The sequence below is a fragment of the Aulonocara stuartgranti genome (genome assembly GCF_965226115.1).
Source record: "Aulonocara stuartgranti genome assembly, chromosome: 10".
Taxonomy (NCBI): Eukaryota; Metazoa; Chordata; class Actinopteri; order Cichliformes; family Cichlidae; genus Aulonocara; species Aulonocara stuartgranti.
The window spans coordinates 34,258,748-34,276,237 of record NC_138946.1 but is presented as its reverse complement, the minus strand read 5'-3'; the positions used below and the strand labels follow the sequence as shown (position 1 = coordinate 34,276,237).

General features: G+C 44.4%; 2 protein-coding genes across 3 annotated transcripts; one reads left to right on the top strand and one right to left on the bottom strand.

Annotated features, from left to right (window-relative positions):
- The first annotated feature begins 1,994 nt into the window (after positions 1-1,994).
- On the top strand, positions 1,995-15,863 carry ankfy1 (ankyrin repeat and FYVE domain containing 1). Of its 2 annotated transcripts, none has more exons than XM_082548786.1 (25): positions 1,995-2,301; positions 3,976-4,183; positions 4,375-4,493; positions 4,708-4,843; positions 4,973-5,096; positions 5,421-5,570; positions 5,694-5,859; positions 5,988-6,192; positions 6,298-6,366; positions 8,236-8,438; positions 8,537-8,634; positions 8,982-9,183; positions 9,290-9,388; positions 9,486-9,639; positions 9,759-9,927; positions 11,699-11,817; positions 12,063-12,219; positions 12,557-12,757; positions 12,830-13,006; positions 13,105-13,252; positions 13,568-13,658; positions 13,748-13,872; positions 13,971-14,117; positions 14,231-14,321; positions 14,402-15,863. In XM_082548786.1, the coding sequence occupies exons 1-25, from the start codon at positions 2,292-2,294 to the stop codon at positions 14,532-14,534; spliced, it is 3,501 nt and encodes a 1,166-aa protein (XP_082404912.1). In that variant the 5' UTR covers positions 1,995-2,291; the 3' UTR covers positions 14,535-15,863. The 2 variants fall into 2 exon arrangements, with proteins under 2 accessions (XP_082404912.1, XP_082404911.1); XM_082548785.1 differs by lacking the exon at positions 1,995-2,301 and adding an exon at positions 2,323-2,714.
- Positions 15,730-17,384, bottom strand: cyb5d2 (cytochrome b5 domain containing 2). The gene is made up of 4 exons (XM_082548842.1): positions 17,109-17,384; positions 16,868-17,008; positions 16,300-16,486; positions 15,730-16,156 (listed from the first exon to the last, which is right to left on the bottom strand). Exons 1-4 carry the CDS (start codon positions 17,362-17,364, stop codon positions 15,982-15,984), a joined length of 759 nt encoding a protein of 252 aa, XP_082404968.1. The 5' UTR covers positions 17,365-17,384; the 3' UTR covers positions 15,730-15,981.
- Positions 17,385-17,490: the final 106 nt, after the last annotated feature.

Genomic DNA, 17,490 nt, shown 5'->3' with positions numbered 1-17,490 from the left:
GACTATAGACATGGCTGAGCCACATCAGCCTGCTTAAAGTTTAATTTTTGGTGTGATTTTGTTCTCTGCCAGTGACATGCTGCCTATTTTGTTCCAAATCTGATGCCTTCTGTAAGTGTTCCAGTATTTTTATTCAGCACTATGTTTTAGCAAATTGTGTCTCAAACAGGACGTCTCTGAGTTGTGAAATTATCACACAATTTGAATTCTGTGATTTTCTCCCTGTCTGATGCGTCTCTGCCAGCTACAGCTCGATGCTCGCTGTTATGTTGGCAACGCGATAGGTCAGGAAAGCTTGAGGGAAGTTTCACCGGACATGTTCACCTGGAATCACCGGTGAACTGATTAGAGCTTGTTAGTCATGGATCACGATCAATGCGACCTTTGCCTGTGACTATAAAAACTCACCTGGCAATCAGGAGGAAATTTAAAGCAAGAGTCTAACTGCACAAACATTAAGTTAAAGAAACTTGATTTCTTCTTATTGAACCATTTGCAATTAAAAATAAGTTCTATTTAGCATTTCAAAATAGAGCTAATGTTAGCTGAGCTGTGTTAAAGCAGGGCTGTCAGACTAAAACCTGAGCGCAGACTGCATCACTGCTCAACAGATCAGGGTTAGCCAGCAAATTCTAGTTTAAAAAAAGAAAAACTCATTTTATTCATAAAATATCTGCTTTAGTCAGCCCTGCAGATCTGTGCTAATCCTGCTGCAAGTTTGGTGACGTTTGAGATTAGATTAGAGATGAGATAAAACTTTATTAATCCCTCGGGTGGATTCCTCCGGGAAATTGGGTTTCCAGTGGCACAGCACCGACAGAAGTCACAGAATGTGAGCAGAACTATGACATATACACACATATATAAATCCAGAGTATACAAAGGGAGAAATGGAATGAATAAGAATACAAGGAAATTGCACATTTCAAGTATTGTGAGTCTGTTGCACCGTTGGATATTAACAAAAGTATTGCACAGTGAAAAGGCACTACAGCTTAGTTGTTCCCCCCTCCTTTGTCCTCCTGTTTCCCCTCCCTCTCCCCTCCAGAGAGGAGTTAAACAGTCTGATGGCGTGTGGGACAAAGGAGTTTTAAGTCTGTTGGTTCTTTTCTTTGGGAGAAGCAACCTGTCACTGAACAGACTCCTCTGGTTGTTTATGGCCGTGTGCAGAGTTTGGGCTGTATCGGACTCACCATCAGGTCCGGTGTCTCTGCTGGCCTGTGTGTTGTCGACAGCATCCTAGCCGAGCTCTTTTTCTCCAAACATTTCTTGAATATTTTGGTGCTGTGCTTTGGGTCATTTTCAAGTTGTCGTAGGAACCCAGCAAACATGCTCCCTTGTCCACGTGAAGGCAGTGTTAGCAGCACCGTGGAGGGCAGGCTGGCTCCAGTGCATTGCCCACAGAAGACTCACGCGGCCTGTGTGGTCTAACCCACAGGGGTGGCATCGAGGGTTTTCTGTGGGCAAACCCACTATGGCTTCCCACAGAAATGGACCTAAAAGGCAAAACTGCTACGAGCCCCATGTGAGCCTACATGGGGTTCATGTGTTTTGGGGGGAGCTCATGGTGGGGGGGTCCACAGATGTTCCAACTCAGTGTCCCAGTGAACACACTGGATCACTGTTGCTGTCCTATTAATATTATTTGTGATTCCATAAATCAATCATTGTTGCTAATATATTTCTGATTGAGTAATCTGAATTTAATTAAATACTGCTTTGCTTTCCCCTCTAAGAACAAGTCTACTCATAATTGCAGTCATTTGAGTGCTAATGTATCAACACACCTTTGTTTTTGATAGTTCTAATAAAAAGAATACAGTAGCTTTCATAAATTAAATATTAGTACAGCTTTGAATCATTCTGTTGGGTTTGTCCTTAGTGTTTGCAGCATATTACAAAACTTACACGCGTGCGTCTCCCTGTCAGGTGGCAATGATCACTACGGCTGGGAGTTGATTCCATCAAACTGTCATTAGAGTGTTAACTGAACCACACCGTGCACCATTGCAAAAGCGTCTGCATTAGTTGTGTTTGTGCAGTCCGTTATTCTGGTTCTTACCTTGTTACCGTCTTTCCCTATAAATGTACTGGCAACGTAGTGTGAATGAAAAGCACTTAACGGAGTTAGCACCGGTTTTACATGGATACTGGCCTGCAGGAGGGCTAGTAACGGTCATGTGATCGAGTCTTTTCTGTTAATCACTTGAACGCAGCACCACCGCCTGCTACGAGCCGCTTCATCATATCGCGATAGACACCGCCAGGCCACGGCGCTACCGTTGAGCAACATGGCGGAAGGTATGTGACTGATTTTTGGGGCAGTTTGACACACGCCCTTTTATCCGCGTGCGCTTGTTTAACTATATCACCGACTCAACTAATGTGTTAGCGATGAAGGAAACCGAGCGTAGTCTGTGGGTGGAAATGCGAAGCGTCGCGACACTTATTGTCACGCTGTTCTTTCCACTGAGAAGCTCTGTCGTTAGCTCTCGCTTATATTGCTAGCTGAACTGTATCGCTACGAGTTAGCTTAACCAGGCAAGAAAGGCACGTTTCGAAGGAGCGTGCTGGTTTGCTAGGTCCCAGAAGGTGTATATCATCTTCAGTAATGTGCAGGTGTTGCTGGTAAAGATTAAGTGTTAGCTTCATGAGTCTAATCAGACTGTCCAGCGTTGCTTTATCTGACCGTGGTCAGAGGTTTAACTGCTATGGTAAAGTTTTTCTTTTATTTATTAACACATCTTGTTACCAGTCGTAGTAAATGGAGAATAAATGCAGGACAGGAGACTTGACAGGACAGGTTAAATGTCACTCCGTGTCAGGTGGTGTCATCCGGACCACCTGACAGGCAGGTGTTTGGCCTAAACACGCTCTGTGCTTGTCCTTAAGGGAGATCTCCTGAACCCAGGGAGCAAATACACCCGTCTGTGGTTAGTAGGAGAGAGGATATACGTGCTTATTTAAACCTGCTCTGTGTTCTGGTCGGTGATACAGTTTGAGAGCATTTTTTGTATGTACTAACATTTTAAGATTTTGGATCATTGCCACATCAGGTCTGCAAGTGATTCTGACCACAAGTCCTGACAAACAGACTTTCCTGATGCCTCAGACTTCTTTGTCTTAAAGCTTTAAAAAATGATTGAAAACTGTGAGCCTGGAGAGGAAGACTTTCCTGATGCCTGCTAGACTGTTCTTATTTTGGGTCAGTGTTTTCTCACTTCTCAGTTGGTCCTCAGCAGCTGGGTTACGGTTGGCAGCATACCACCCTTCCTGTGCTGAGCTGGTCATGTGGTTTTCAGCAACTCCCCCTTTCTGTTCCTCATGACCAGTAGCCAGCCTTCCCTGCGACGGTTTACAAGGGAGGACAAAGTAACGAGCTACCTCAGCATGTTTTTCTTCACTAAAACTTTACTGACTTAAAGGAAGGAAATGGGCCTCTGTGAAACTGTGTGGGTTAATATTGTAACATGATGATGTGTAGAAAGTGCGTTTGACTTCAAGCATAGCCTCGAAGTTTGGCCAAACAAAATTACTGTCATTAGATTTTCCTTTAGCTGATTTATAAGACTTGACAGCACGGTCTCTGCCTTGTGAAGGGATTTTAAAATGTCTGCAAATTGGCTTGTTTCTTAACACACACACACACACACACACATACACAGAGAGAAACCAGCGTTATGAAAGTAGTCAGTGCTCAAGCGATGTTTCTTAAGCTTTTAATACTACATGCAGTCAACACTGCTATAATAATTATCTTTAAACACTGGTGATGTTATCTGCAAAATGCCAACAAAGCTTGTAACCTTAACCCCAAATAATATCTTCTTTCGGTGTGTGCTTTGGACCACCCTGCTTGTTTGTAGGTGAAAGTTTGCTCGCATCATGGAGCTCAGTTCTAACCTGTGATTAAAGTAGGTTTTTCTAGCTCACGTTCCCTCGCCCTGCCTCTTCCTTTTGCTTCATGTGCAACAGAGGAGGTGGCCAAGCTGCAGAAGCACCTGGCCCTGCTCAGGCAGGAGTATGTGAAGATGCAGCAGAAGCTGGCTGATACAGAGAGGCGCTGCGCCATGCTTGCCGCTCAGTCTTCTAGTCAGGGCACTCCCACCCCTGCAGCCGCGGAGACCTTCATCAGCCGTCTGCTGGACATTGTGGCCGACCTCTATCAGCAGGAACAGTACAGGTGAGGGTCATTATAGGGACGCGGGTCTGTGGGTCATCTTTTGAGTGCTGTCTGTTTATAAATGGCTTTGAGTAAGACTAGAAAAGTGTAAGTGCCAGACAATTTGTGGTTCCTAGTTAGTTTGTGCCTTATTAAAGCATTAATGTTTAATATGGACGTGCTTCTCAGTGATGAATGTGTTGGTTTTGCAGTGATCTAAAGGTGAAAGTAGTGGGGGAGCAGATTCATGCCCATAAGTTTGTGCTGGCTGCTCGCAGCGATGTGTGGAGTCTCTCCAACCTGGCTTCAACCAATGAGCTGGACCTGTCTGGTGAGCAGCTTTTAAAGGGCAGTTTAAACCAAGTCCTTATTCCCATCTCAGCTCACTCAGTATGTTGATGGGTGATAGCAGAATATTTATTTTGGTGAGAACACTTTCAAAGTCCACTGTGGGCGTGGGAGGTGGGGCGGTTCGTCCCTGCGTTGTGACTTTGCGAGGGGATGTTTTTTGTTCTAATTTGTCTTAAAACTTTATTGGTTCTCAGATTGCAAACCTGAGGTTGCCATGGCAATGTTACGGTGGACATACACCGACGAGTTGGAGCTGAGCGAGGATGATGCCTTTCTTATCGACTTGATGAAACTGGCCAACCGCTTCCAGCTTCAGCTGCTCAGAGAGAGGCAAGTAGAAGAACTACATACTGAGTTTTTTGACTGCACTGTTGATGGTAGTGGTGTCACTTTTGCAAAGTGTATTACGATGCCACACATGTGACACACACACATACATGTGCTTCTTGGCTGGGCCAGGTGTGAAAAAGGCGTGATGTCCTCGGTGAATGTCAGGAACTGCATTCGCTTCTACCAGACAGCCGAGGAGCTAAATGCCAGCACCTTAATGAACTACTGTGGGGAGATCATAGCCAGTCACTGGGTGAGTAACGTGAGCCATGTTTGTGCATGTCCAGCGATGAGTGTGTTTCTGGATTGCACAAGCTCGTAAGATCAAAGTGGAACTGCCTGCTTTGCTTATTTTCCAACAATTCAAATGCAGCTTTCACTGTTTCCTGTGGATTTGTTTGAATAGCAGGCTGTTGACTGTCAGCTTCTACCACTCCCCTTACTGTTGTATAGACTCGAGCTTTGATCTCAGTCTTTGACAAAAGCCAGCCTTTCTTCGTCTGTGATTTTTGAGGTCTTAGACGTTCTCCATCATGAGCGCAGTCTTTTGTGTGACACTGTTTGTGCCTCTCATTAGGATGATCTGAGGAAAGAAGATTTCAGCACCATGAGTGCCCAGCTTCTGTACAAGATGATCAAATCTAAAACAGAGTATCCTCTCCATAAAGCCATCAAAGTAGAGCGAGAAGATGTGGTGTTTCTGTATCTCATCGAGATGGACGCGCAGGTCAGTTCTCCACACAAACTTCCCATGAAATGCTTATTTAGTGACTTCGTCACGGTGTAACCAGAATTGTACAAAAACACAACATTTTGTTTTGTTACTGGTTTTTATTATTATTGATTTCAGTTACCTGGCAAGCTGAATGAACTTGACAACAATGGCGACCTAGCATTAGACCTAGCGCTCTCCCGGAAATTGGAAAGCATTGCAACCACTCTTGTGAACAACAAAGCTGATGTGGACATGGTGGACCAGAGCGGCTGGAGTCTGCTGCATAAAGCCATTCAAAGAGGTGAAGGGCTCCTGTCTACGTTACTTTGTATCGCTCGCTTGTTTCCTGCTAAAATGTATCAACTTTGTTACTGTGTGAAAAATGTCTTTTGAGCTCCATGAACCTGAAAACTTTCCGTCTTCCTTCAGGTGATGAGTTTGCCTCCATCTTCCTGATTCGCCATTCAGCTCAGGTTAATGCAGCCACGGTGGGGGCTGTGGAAACGCCGCTTCACCTGGTCTGTTCTTTCAGCCCCAAGAAACACTCTGCCGAAGTGATGAGCGGGATGGCGCGAATAACTGAGGCTCTTCTCAAGGCTGGAGCCAACCCCAACATGCAGAACAGTAAGGGAAGGTAGGTCACATGATACTTGGTTTATGACCTTTATTGGACTATAAAGGCAGTTACTTATGCTGTAAAGTATAATCATCATTCATTTTAGTCTTTTATTGTTTTTAGAACTCCTTTGCATGAAGCTGTGTCATCAGGGAACGAGCCGGTGTTCAACCAGCTGCTGCAGTGCAAACAGTGAGTTATGTTCTGCCTTCAAACTGAATGTCAGGCTTGTTTCTGACGTGTCACACTCGGCAGCGATTCCCACAGAATATAAAATCGATTTGTTCCAGTAGCCGCGACACGCACGTTAAAGAAAAGATAACCCTGTATATACTTTGAAATTTCTTTTCATTTGCACTCTGCTGTCTTAACCCTTTAAAACGGGCACGCTCCGTTTTGCGTAACTATTTTTAAATCCCGGTAGCTCTGCAACCACGTGAGCGAGCGCAATAATTTTTTTTGCATATGAAACCGGAGGAGTTGTACTTACATCTTATCCCATCAGCTCGTCCTCAGTCACGGTTTCGTTCCACATATAGCTTTGCAAAAACTGCATAAAAAGCACTTGCAGCAACAAAAACATAATATTCCAGAAACACGCTTTGCTGATCCGATCAGCTGTTCGTAACACTTCCTACGTTGGAATAGACGTCAGCGAGAACTGTTGCATGTCCGCCCGAAACCTGAAGTGATGTCATTTTTGCGGAAAATGTTGTTTTTACCTTCGGGGCCTTATAAGTCTATACTGGTGTTTTTAAAAGTTATGTTTGACCTCGTGCTTTTCTCAAACTGCACTGCTGGAAACAGTTTATTTTGATGCACATGCTGTTTTGTTTGTTTTTTTGCAAATTTGCATCATAATATTTATTTTCGTTTTTCCTGCAGTATATAAAAATTGGTGGATTTCAAAAATAAAACTATGAAGACACTCAAAATAAATTTCCTGTTATTGGAAACTGTTTTGTAATTACAGTTTTGAGTTCTGAAATTTCTCTAACTAGAAATATATGGGGGAAAAAAACAAAAACGATTTTCAATTTATTTGTAGTTTATTGCACTTTTTTGCAATTTATGTAATTACTATGCACTTAATGCAGACATATTATTAAAATTTGGTCTATAACGGTTGTATTGGTGTATAGCAACTTGAAATGCTCCCAAAAATGGCTCCACAGCATGTAAAAATATAATATAAGCTCTGGCAGACTTGGTTCTATGGTAGGTCTTAAAGGGTTAAGCTGCACTAAGTCTTTGCCTCTGTAGTCCTTGCTGTGCAGCCTTGCTGAGCGTGGCATAGCGGCGCATTAACCAGTTCTACTCCTGCTGCAGGTTCTGGACAGAGTTGCCTTCAAGCTCACAGCACAGAGACTCGCTAGCTCGAGTCAGTTGTATTGGGGTTTGTTCTCTCCTGAGCAGCAGTTACACAGCACTGATGATGACTCTGGGAAATGGGAGATTAGAAGCTGGCAGGTTAGGATTAGAGCCCAAAGTAAAGCTAATATCCACCAATATTAGCTTTTTATTTATAGATGTGTCTGCATTTAAAACAGCCAGTAAAGTGAGACCAGAGAAACACCCTTCAACTGTGTTATGAGCTTTGTTTCACAGTTTGTTCAGCAGAGGGCGCTCTGACCCGTCTTTGTGTCGGTACTGGTCTCAAAGACCCTGTATCAGTTGGGCTCCAGTTAGAATCAACTGGAACTTTAAAAAAAACAAAGCAAGTCTCCTACTAAAGTTACTGAGTCACATATGAAACCCAGGGCAGCTGTGGCTACAATGTAGCTGCCATCACCAGTGTGTGAATGGGTGGATGACTGGATGTAGTGTAAAGCGCTTTGGGGTCCTTAGGGACTGAGTACAGCGCTATACAAATGCAGGCCATACTTCATCAATCCTAATTTCCATTTCTCTTTGAACACACTGCAATTTTAAGCTTGTGTAACCTTAAAGATGGTGCTGTGTGTGTGTAACCTGGTGCTGTGTGATGGTGCTGTGTGTGTAACCTGGTGCTGTGTGATGGTGCTGTGTGTGTAACCTGGCCTTCTGTCTCCATTTTGTTAGGCTTGACCTGGAGCTGAAAGATCACGAGGGCAGCACAGCGCTGTGGCTGGCGCTGCAGTATATCACCGTGTCTTCGGATCCCTCTGTCAACCCGTTTGAAGATAATGCGCCGGTCGTAAACGGCACCTCGTTTGACGAGAATAGCTTTGCGGCCCAGCTCATCCAGAGAGGAAGCAACCCCGATGCACCTGACACTACCACAGGTTATTAAGCTGCTCGGCAACCTTTCTGCACGTTACTGTCCAACTCCAGTGCTGCTTGTGCCTTAAACATTCTCCTTTACGTCGTTTATTGGTCACAGAGTATTGCCTCATGCAGAGAGCAGCGCTTGCAAACAATGAGGCGGCTGCTCTTTTCCTCACAACTCATGGGGCAAAGGTCAACCACATTAACAAATGGGTGCGTATGAACATTTGGTCATGAGCAGACGGTTTGCTGCAGACTTGTTCTTTTTTCTTCTGACCTTTTTCTCACGTCTATGAGGCCAATCGCTGTTCCAGAGACCCGTTGGCTCAGCGTTGTATCAAACAGCCACGCAGTGACTGAGAGGTCATTGCAGGTTGTTTTAGTGATTGTTGGAGAAAAGTAAAAAACAGATTTCATGAAATAACTAATGCACTGTAATATCATAAACCACAAACTCTCTGAATGTCTCAATTTGACCTTAAATCGATGAAACTAACATAAAATCAATAATACTGTTAATTGGTCATAAATACATGCTCGGTCCCTTTGCTGTCTCTCAGGGTGAAAGCTCACTTCATACAGCATGTCGCTGTGGCCTAGCAAGCCTGACAGCTGAGCTTCTCCAGCAAGGGGCCAATCCTAACCTGCAAACCCAGAAGCCTCTACCCGATGACCCCCTCGGTGTGGCCATGCAGACCCCCCTCCACATGGCCATCGCTCACAACCACCCAGATGTGGTCTCCGTCATCCTGGAGCAGAAAGGTCCATATATGATTTGGGACTTTGTTACATCCTGTAACTAACCTGCAAAGCAACCTGCCGTGTTTACATTTGTGTGTAATGATCATTCTGACATTGATACTTGCAGCCAACGCACTACATGCCACCAACAACTTCCAGATCATCCCAGACTTCAGCCTCAAAGACTCCATGGACCAGACCGTTCTGGGCTTGGCCCTCTGGACAGGTATACAGCAAAATACCCAACAAAGTCACTTCTGCGTCATCAAATTGATCTGTGAAATCAATAATAGTGATTGTATTTGTCGATCTGTCTGTGTCAGGCATGCACACCATAGCGGCTCAGCTGCTGGGATCAGGAGCATCTATCAATGACACTATGTCCAGTGGACAAACTCTGCTGCACATGGCCATCCAAAGGCAGGACAGCAAGAGCGCACTCTTCCTTCTTGAACACCAGGCAGACATTAATGTTAGGTAACGATACCGAGATATGTGTAATTTTAATGTATTTCAGCAGATTACAAAATACTTTTCATTCAGTTTTCGTTTGTTTTTACTCCAACTGTTTTCTCTTTGGGTCCCTCAACTACCAGGACCCAGGAGGGACAAACAGCACTGCAGCTGGCCATCAGTAACCAGCTGCCTTTGGTGGTGGACGCCATTTGCACAAGAGGAGCTGACATGTCGGTGGTTGATGACAAAGGTGACCCTCCACTGTGGCTGGCTCTTGAGAACGGACTTGAAGATATCGCGTCCACACTGGTAAGAATGCACAGACAAACGGTGTTTTAGTCCCTCGCTGTTACGCTGACACTAACAGTTTGTTGTCAGGCTGGGTCTGTGGTTTGCATGTGGCAGGAATATTCTGTATTTCTCAGCATCTATGGCATGTTGAGCAAGTGTATATAAGGCAAGGACAGGAATGCTCCCAATCGAAATAAAGGTCAGCAGTGATATAAACCAGTTTGAAATAAAACTCCAAAAATAAATTTTAAATAAGTATAAGAATGAAGAAAATGCAATTAACCCAAGACAGCAGTCAAAGTGATGTTTATTTTCTTTTGCAAGTTAGTAAATCTAAATATAGTTTTAGTTGAATATGAGAAAATATTTTTTGTGACGTTATGTTCAAAGTTGAAACCATTGAAGTTTTTGTTGTTCAAATTTAGATGATGAGGAAATAATTAATATGTAAACCTAGGGGGTGGGGCTAAATAAGTATATACTTCTGCCTACTCCTTGATATTGTGAAATGTTGGTAAATGTATATGATTGAAATAAAAATGAACTGAAGTAGTTTAGTGCATTTCCACAGTTTTCACCGATAGGAATCCATCACGTGAAAGAAATCATTCTTAATACAATAATGGATGTGAGTGTCCAGACAAAGTTGCTGTGACTCGTTTGTATCCAGCAGTAAAAGAAGCTGCAGGAGTATCCACACGAGCAACACTTAGGGCTGCCACAAGCGATTATTTTGATAGTCGACTAGTCACCGATTATTTTTGCGATTAGTCAACTAATCAGATCATCATCCATTGGATGTAAAACGTACAGCTTATTGCACCAGCAGCATCTGCTCTTATATAACTATCATTAGCTTACAGCTTTAAGTGTTTAAGGTGCTAACTAAAAATAAAGACAAGATGATAGTTTATAAAATTTTAATGAAATTTGCAGATTGTTTCGGTGAAGTTTAATAAACTCCTTGCTATCTAAAATATAACAGGACACCGGAGTATATTCTCGAGCATCTCACACTTCTGATAATCAGCTGTCTGCTTGACGTTTATTCAGCTGTGTAAAAACTATAACTTTAATCTCAGACAAACCGATTTACTCAGGAACAAATAAAATACTAAAAAAGCCAAACAATAACATTTTTAAGTTATCTAAGTGACTCTTATATCCTGTTTAACCTGAGCAGCGAAAGACGGCGGTGGGTTTGAAAACGATTAGCCGGGAGTCCGGTGTTCTCACGGCGCTAGTTAGCCTAGCCCCCCGGCTAGCTATCGAGCTAGTGGGTAACAGACGTCTCCGAAAACGTCGGAGCGCTTTTGAAAATATGTGGTGTCTTGATAAACTGAGCAGATATTTGAGGTTGACACAGCTACAGTCTCGCCTGAAAATATGTTAAACGTTTATTTTGTGACCCAGAAAGAATAATAAGAGTAATATTAAAACTAACTAGCTGCCGCCATTGTTGGAAACTGAGATGGGCTGCGCTATGAATTCTGGGACACAGCTGCTTCTTCTTCGGGGTTTAACGGCAGCTGGCATCCTTGTACATGCAGTGCTGCCATCTTCTGTTTCAGTCCGTTATTACACTCTTAAATCCTGCTACTTATTCCTGCGTCTTTTGTGATCTTACAAAGCTTCAAACGACGCGTCGACTATTAAATCAGTCGTCGACGATTTTGATAGTCGACATAATCGCGACTAGTGGACTAATCGTGGCAGCTCTAGCAACAATAAAATAAACCTCTGTCAGGTAGGATGTGGGATGAGTCTAGACTCTGTCTGTTCTGTGTAGGTCCGCCACGGCTGTGATGCAACTTGTTGGAGCTCCGGGCCGTCAGGCTGCCAGCAGACCCTCCTGCACAGAGCTGTTGATGAGAACAACGAGGTCTCGGCCTGCTTCCTTATCCGCAGGTCAGCTACGTCTCTGTTGTTGTACATATTTACCAAAGCTATAAATCGTTTGCTTGTTTAAATGCAGCAAGTGTCTGAATGTCGCTTATATCTGATTGGCTTCAATTTAAAAAAGTCAACTGTCAACACGTTAGCAGCGGTCTTTACCAAAACATTACTGAGATGTTAGAAAGTTAAACAGGCGATCTATCTTTACTGTTCGTGTGTATCTCTATAACTCCTATCTCGTGTGTGTGTGCGTGCAGTGGTTGTGACGTGAACAGCCCCAGGCGGCCTGGCCCTAATGGGGAGGGAGATGAAGAAGCCCGAGATGGACAAACTCCCCTCCACCTGGCAAGCAACTGGGGACTGGAGGATGTGGTGCAGTGCCTTCTTGAGTTTGGAGCCAATGTTAATGCACAGGTTGGACCTGCATGACATCTTTACCCTGGTTTAAACTGCACCACTAATCTTTGTTGGAGGGTTTTATGACGCGATCCAGATTTTTAGAAAATGTAATTGAAACACGACATAACAGATTCAGAGCAGCCAAAAAAAACGGAGCTGAAACTGCTGGCAGAGGATAACAATTCAAAGAGATGCTCAAATAGTTTGCTGGCATTGTTTGAGGGGGAACCTTAAACCTGTACCTGTGTAGTTACTGATGCATGAAATTATCTGTGGACAAAGAACTCAGATCATCAAGCCTTGGTGTGTGTAACTGTGCTGTCTGTTAATGCTGTATGTGTTTTTCTGTCAGGATTCAGAGGGCAGAACTCCCATCCATGCTGCTATTAGCAACCAGCACAATGTCATTATACAGCTCCTCATTTCCCATCCAGACATTCGTCTCAACATTCGCGACCGTCAGGGAATGACCCCCTTTGCCTGCGCCATGACGCACAAGAACAATAAAGCGGCAGAGGCTATTCTCAAGAGGGAGCCAGGTGCTGCCGAACAGGTAGGGGCTAGTTTGTTGCTGTAGCGTTAATGAGTGTTGCAGTAATGACCTCAAACGTGTGCTTGTGTCCAGGTGGACAACAAAGGGCGCAACTTTCTCCACGTGGCTGTGCAGAATTCAGACATTGAAAGTGTCCTGTTCCTAATCAGCGTCCAAGCTAACGTCAACTCCAGAGTTCAGGACGCGGCCAAACTCACCCCGCTCCACCTGGCTGTGCAGGCTGGATCTGAGATCATCGTCCGCAACCTGGTAAGAAACCCAAGATTTTCTCCTGTATGAGTCGTATTTCATGCCAGTTTGAGTTGTAATGAGAAAAACACTGCAATGGATACGGTTTCTCCTTCCAGCTGCTTGCTGGTGCTAAAGTGAATGAGCTGACTAAACACAGACAGACAGCACTACATTTGGCTGCTCAGCAGGACCTGGCCACGATTTGCTCCGTGCTGCTGGAGAACGGAGTCGACTTCGCTGCCGAGGACGAGAATGGCAATAATGGTACTTTACAGCATTTGTCTTGTTTTCACTGAAATGACTCTGAGATGGGCAAAGATTACATCACGACTCGACCAGTTCTTTCTGACAAGATCAGAACTGTCATTATAAATGCAGATATATCTGTACGTGATAAGTGCTGTTCCTGAGGTGTTGCATCGTGCTGGTAGATTTGTATTACAACAGACTGCTGCAAACTGGAGTTTCCTGCTCTGTTCACCTTTAAAACTAGACTGGCTGTGGGATCTGGTGTCAGTCGTTACTATTCCACCACTGCGACCTATTTGTGAATAACTGCGTTCTTTTCTGTCTCGTCAGCTCTGCATCTGGCTGTGATGCAGGGTCGCCTTAACAATGTCAGAGTCCTTCTCACAGAGTCCAACATCGATGCTGAGGCTTTCAATCTCAGGTGATTTATGCAGATACACGTGAACGAACTGTATTAAAACTAATGTGAGAAAAAATCTTCTGACTTTTCATCTCATTGTGTGTGTTTAGGGGTCAGTCACCAATGCATGTGCTGGGCCACTATGGCAAAGAAAATGCTGCTGCCATTTTTGAGTTGTTCCTGGAGTGCATGCCTGAATATCCTCTGGACAAACCTGACAATGAAGGGAACACAGGTACCATGTTGGCTTTTGTAGCTGAAGTTATAAAACTACAATGTGGAAATCACTGGTGCTTTTCTAAAAGGATGACGGCGACATGTATGTTGTTGCAGTTCTGCTGCTGGCCTACATGAAAGGAAACGCAAACCTGTGCCGTGCTATTGTGAGGGCCGGCGCTCGCCTGGGAGTCACTAATAATCAGGGCATCAATATTTTCAACTACCAGGTTGCAACCAAGCAGTTGCTCTTCCGCCTTCTAGGTATCTTTTTCATACCTAATTACCCATCAATATTCCAGTATTATAAACCAACAGCCTCACAGGGAATGGCGTGTTGGGGTGATCTTTGGGATAATTTTCGCCCCCTTCCGCAGATATGCTTTCCAAAGAGCCCCCGTGGTGTGATGGCTCCAACTGCTATGAATGCGGTGCCAAGTTTGGAGTTACAACACGGAAACATCACTGGTTAGTGCTGCAGCTTTTCTGTGTAGGCATGCAGTAGATGCAGTATTGGTCTAACTCTCCTTTTTCCTTCTTGCCTCTAGCCGCCACTGTGGGCGTCTGCTGTGCCACAAGTGCTCTATAAAAGAGATACCCATCATCAAGTTTGACTTGAACAAGCCGGTCAGAGTGTGCGATATCTGCTTTGATGTACTGACTCTGGGCGGCGTGTCGTAATGCCCCGGCCTGGATGTCTTTCAACCTCTGGCTCCGACCGCGCCAGGTCCAACTTGGCACAATTATTCAGGCACACTGGGAGCAGGACATGCTAACAAGAGAATCCCAGACAGTTATGGACCATCATCTTTATACTATTCCAGTTTATGAAAAACTATTAATCTTTTAGAGGGATGTTGCAAGTAGGAAGTGAAACATTGTTGTTTTGTTTCTGTTTCAAAGTATGTTGAAGTGAATATCAGTGGCTGGACTGAGTTCAGTGATGTTTGCGCCGATGAGCTCTTTGATATCACAAGCAGGTAGCTGTTGTACACGGCATTTCAGTCCACCTTTAGAAGGGGTCTTCCCTTAAACATGCCGACCTGTCCAAATACAACAAAAATATCAATGCTACGAAATGAAACTCTACATTCGTGATGGAGTTGAGGCTGCTGCCAACCAAGAACAAACAGGAAAATGCCCTTTGTTCTAAAGATCGCTGCGTTCTCTGTAATCTTTGAACATTTATTCACTATTTTGTGTTAACTGAGTAAAATGGGACGAGCGGTCGAGGGGAAAGCACCTCAACTTGACTAGGTCCAAAGTGAATCCAACCTTTTCTGTTAAACTTTTATATTACTTTACTGCAGACGTGACGGTGCAACTGGAAAAATAAGGTGGTGTTTTGTCCCCAGTTGAGCTTTATGAGGACGCCTCGGCCAAGTGGAATGGAAATGTGACAGGAGAAAGCCCATTTATCATGAGAGCATTAGAAACCTCTCCAAAACATGAAGTACCCCCCCTTCTCAGTTACAGAAATGCCTAGTATGCCTATGCATGTCATTTAATTTGCAGCCTTCAAGTCATGGTTATAATTTTAAAATCAGCCACCGAATGATTACATTCCATGTCGGGCCGACCGTGAGGTCCTCGACGGTCCCACGACGTTGCCTCGTGTCAAGTTGTCGTCTTGACCCCATCACATGTAACGCTTCTTGATTTCTAAACCTAACAGGTGCACTTTATCAAGTTCACGTGACATTTCTGATCATTGGGGAGAATGAGGAGTAAGAGGGATGGCCACGTAGTGGGGCCTCTTCAAGTATTGTTAAATTGTACAGATAAATGTGTGATATTTTTGACCACTACAACTGTTTTGTACTTAAATGCAGTTTGTGCTTGTCATTGTGACAAACCTAAATCTTGCCTCTGTTAATCTTTTATGCACATTGTTTAATCTTTTATGCACATTGTATCGTATCTGTATGCTCAGATATCTAGCTCGTCTCTTCCTGGTGTATTCTTTTAGGGAAAAGGAGGACAACTTTACATAAAGGTCATCAAAAAATGCTTTGAGGTTTCATGATTTCGTCTCTTTGTCAAACAATTCAGTTACTAGCCAAAGTTTTCTGAGTTCAGTGCTGCTAAGAAGCAGCTATGAGTGGGCCCATTCTCGGGGCTGACCGGTCTAGTGCGCTCCCACAGAGCATGACTCGGCATGTGCAGGGCAGCCGTCGTATTTCTGCAGGTTGGGGTCTTCCTCTGCCGCGATCGGGTCTTCAACACAGACACAACGAACACCACTGGAGCCGGGAGAGAAGAGCTGCCGTGGCACGCCTGCCCAGTGTCTCGCCACTCCACCGCTGCAGCGAATAAAGAAAAACTCAACCCTGTGTCTCCTTATGTGCACTCCTCTCGCCCACTAGTGTCAGAAATGCTGTATTACACATCAGTAGGATAATACAACATTGACTTGTTTTCGATTAGGCACAAACTATGTCCATACCTCTTAGTGGAGCACCAGAATCTTCCTCCACTGGCAGCAGTCCATTCTGAGTTACAAGACGGAAAGCGAATCCTCTCAGCCTCAGACTGAGCCTTGAGCTTCTTACCCTCTGCTAGTGATGCTTCTACTCTCAACAGGGCCTCTGTGGGCTCTCCAGCCTCGTTATAGAACCGACCGATTAATACACCTGTATTTAAATGTTGGATACCAAAACATTAAATGAAAACTTTCTGGGATGTTTAAGGTAAATTGTCTTCATGAAGTGTATGGTCATATCCTAGCTGCACTTTGCTCCCTGAGTAAAGTAGTAACAATATTCGTGTCAATTAACAAAGGAAGTGTTGTTAAGACATTTTAAAGTAACCTTCTGCACTAGGTCATTATAGTGACAACAAACATTGTATACTTTGCGTCTGTTTTGCACATCATAAAATAGGATCTGCACAACACGTACCAAAAATATCTCTTCGTTTCCGAAACAACCAGGCGCACTTGTAGTAACAAGACCATTATTTACTCTGACGGCCACCTGGAGCTGTTCCACTACAATATGATGGAAATCACATACCCACATTTTGGTAGTCCCTCTGGTAGAAGGCCAGCCAGTCGTACAGTGCAACCACCTCTAGGGGGGACAGACTCGATACGTCATCTGTCAGCCCACTCTCTGTGAAGTCTCCGGTGATGAAGGCCAGGGAGGCGTCTTTGCCTGAAAGTACAAACACACGTAGAGACAAAGGCGGAATATAGAGGACTGCTAGGAGAACCACACGTGGAATCCAGTGTCGTTAAAGAAAGCCGGGCATCACCTGCCATAAAGTGATAAGCGCCACCGGGTCCATAGTGCTTTTCTCCCTTGTGTACATCAAAAACATGGCCCAGTATGGCCAGGTATAGCCCCTTGCTGCCCCGCTGCCCACCGTGCAGCGCTAACTCACTCCTGCTTAGGAGTCTGACCGGTGACCCCTTTGATGACTCGGTGCCAAACATAGCTGACCAATCAGGAGGGATGAACAGCACTGCCAGCGACACGGATAAAAGCGCGACCACCACATAGCTGAGCATGCTGCTTTATTAAAGCGCCTTTTCTTTAAGCTTTACATTCAGTCCAGCACACCTCACAGTGGCAGCACAGGTGCTTCCGCGAACGGACACGCCAAACCACAGCGCCTGCGCGAACTACGAACGCAA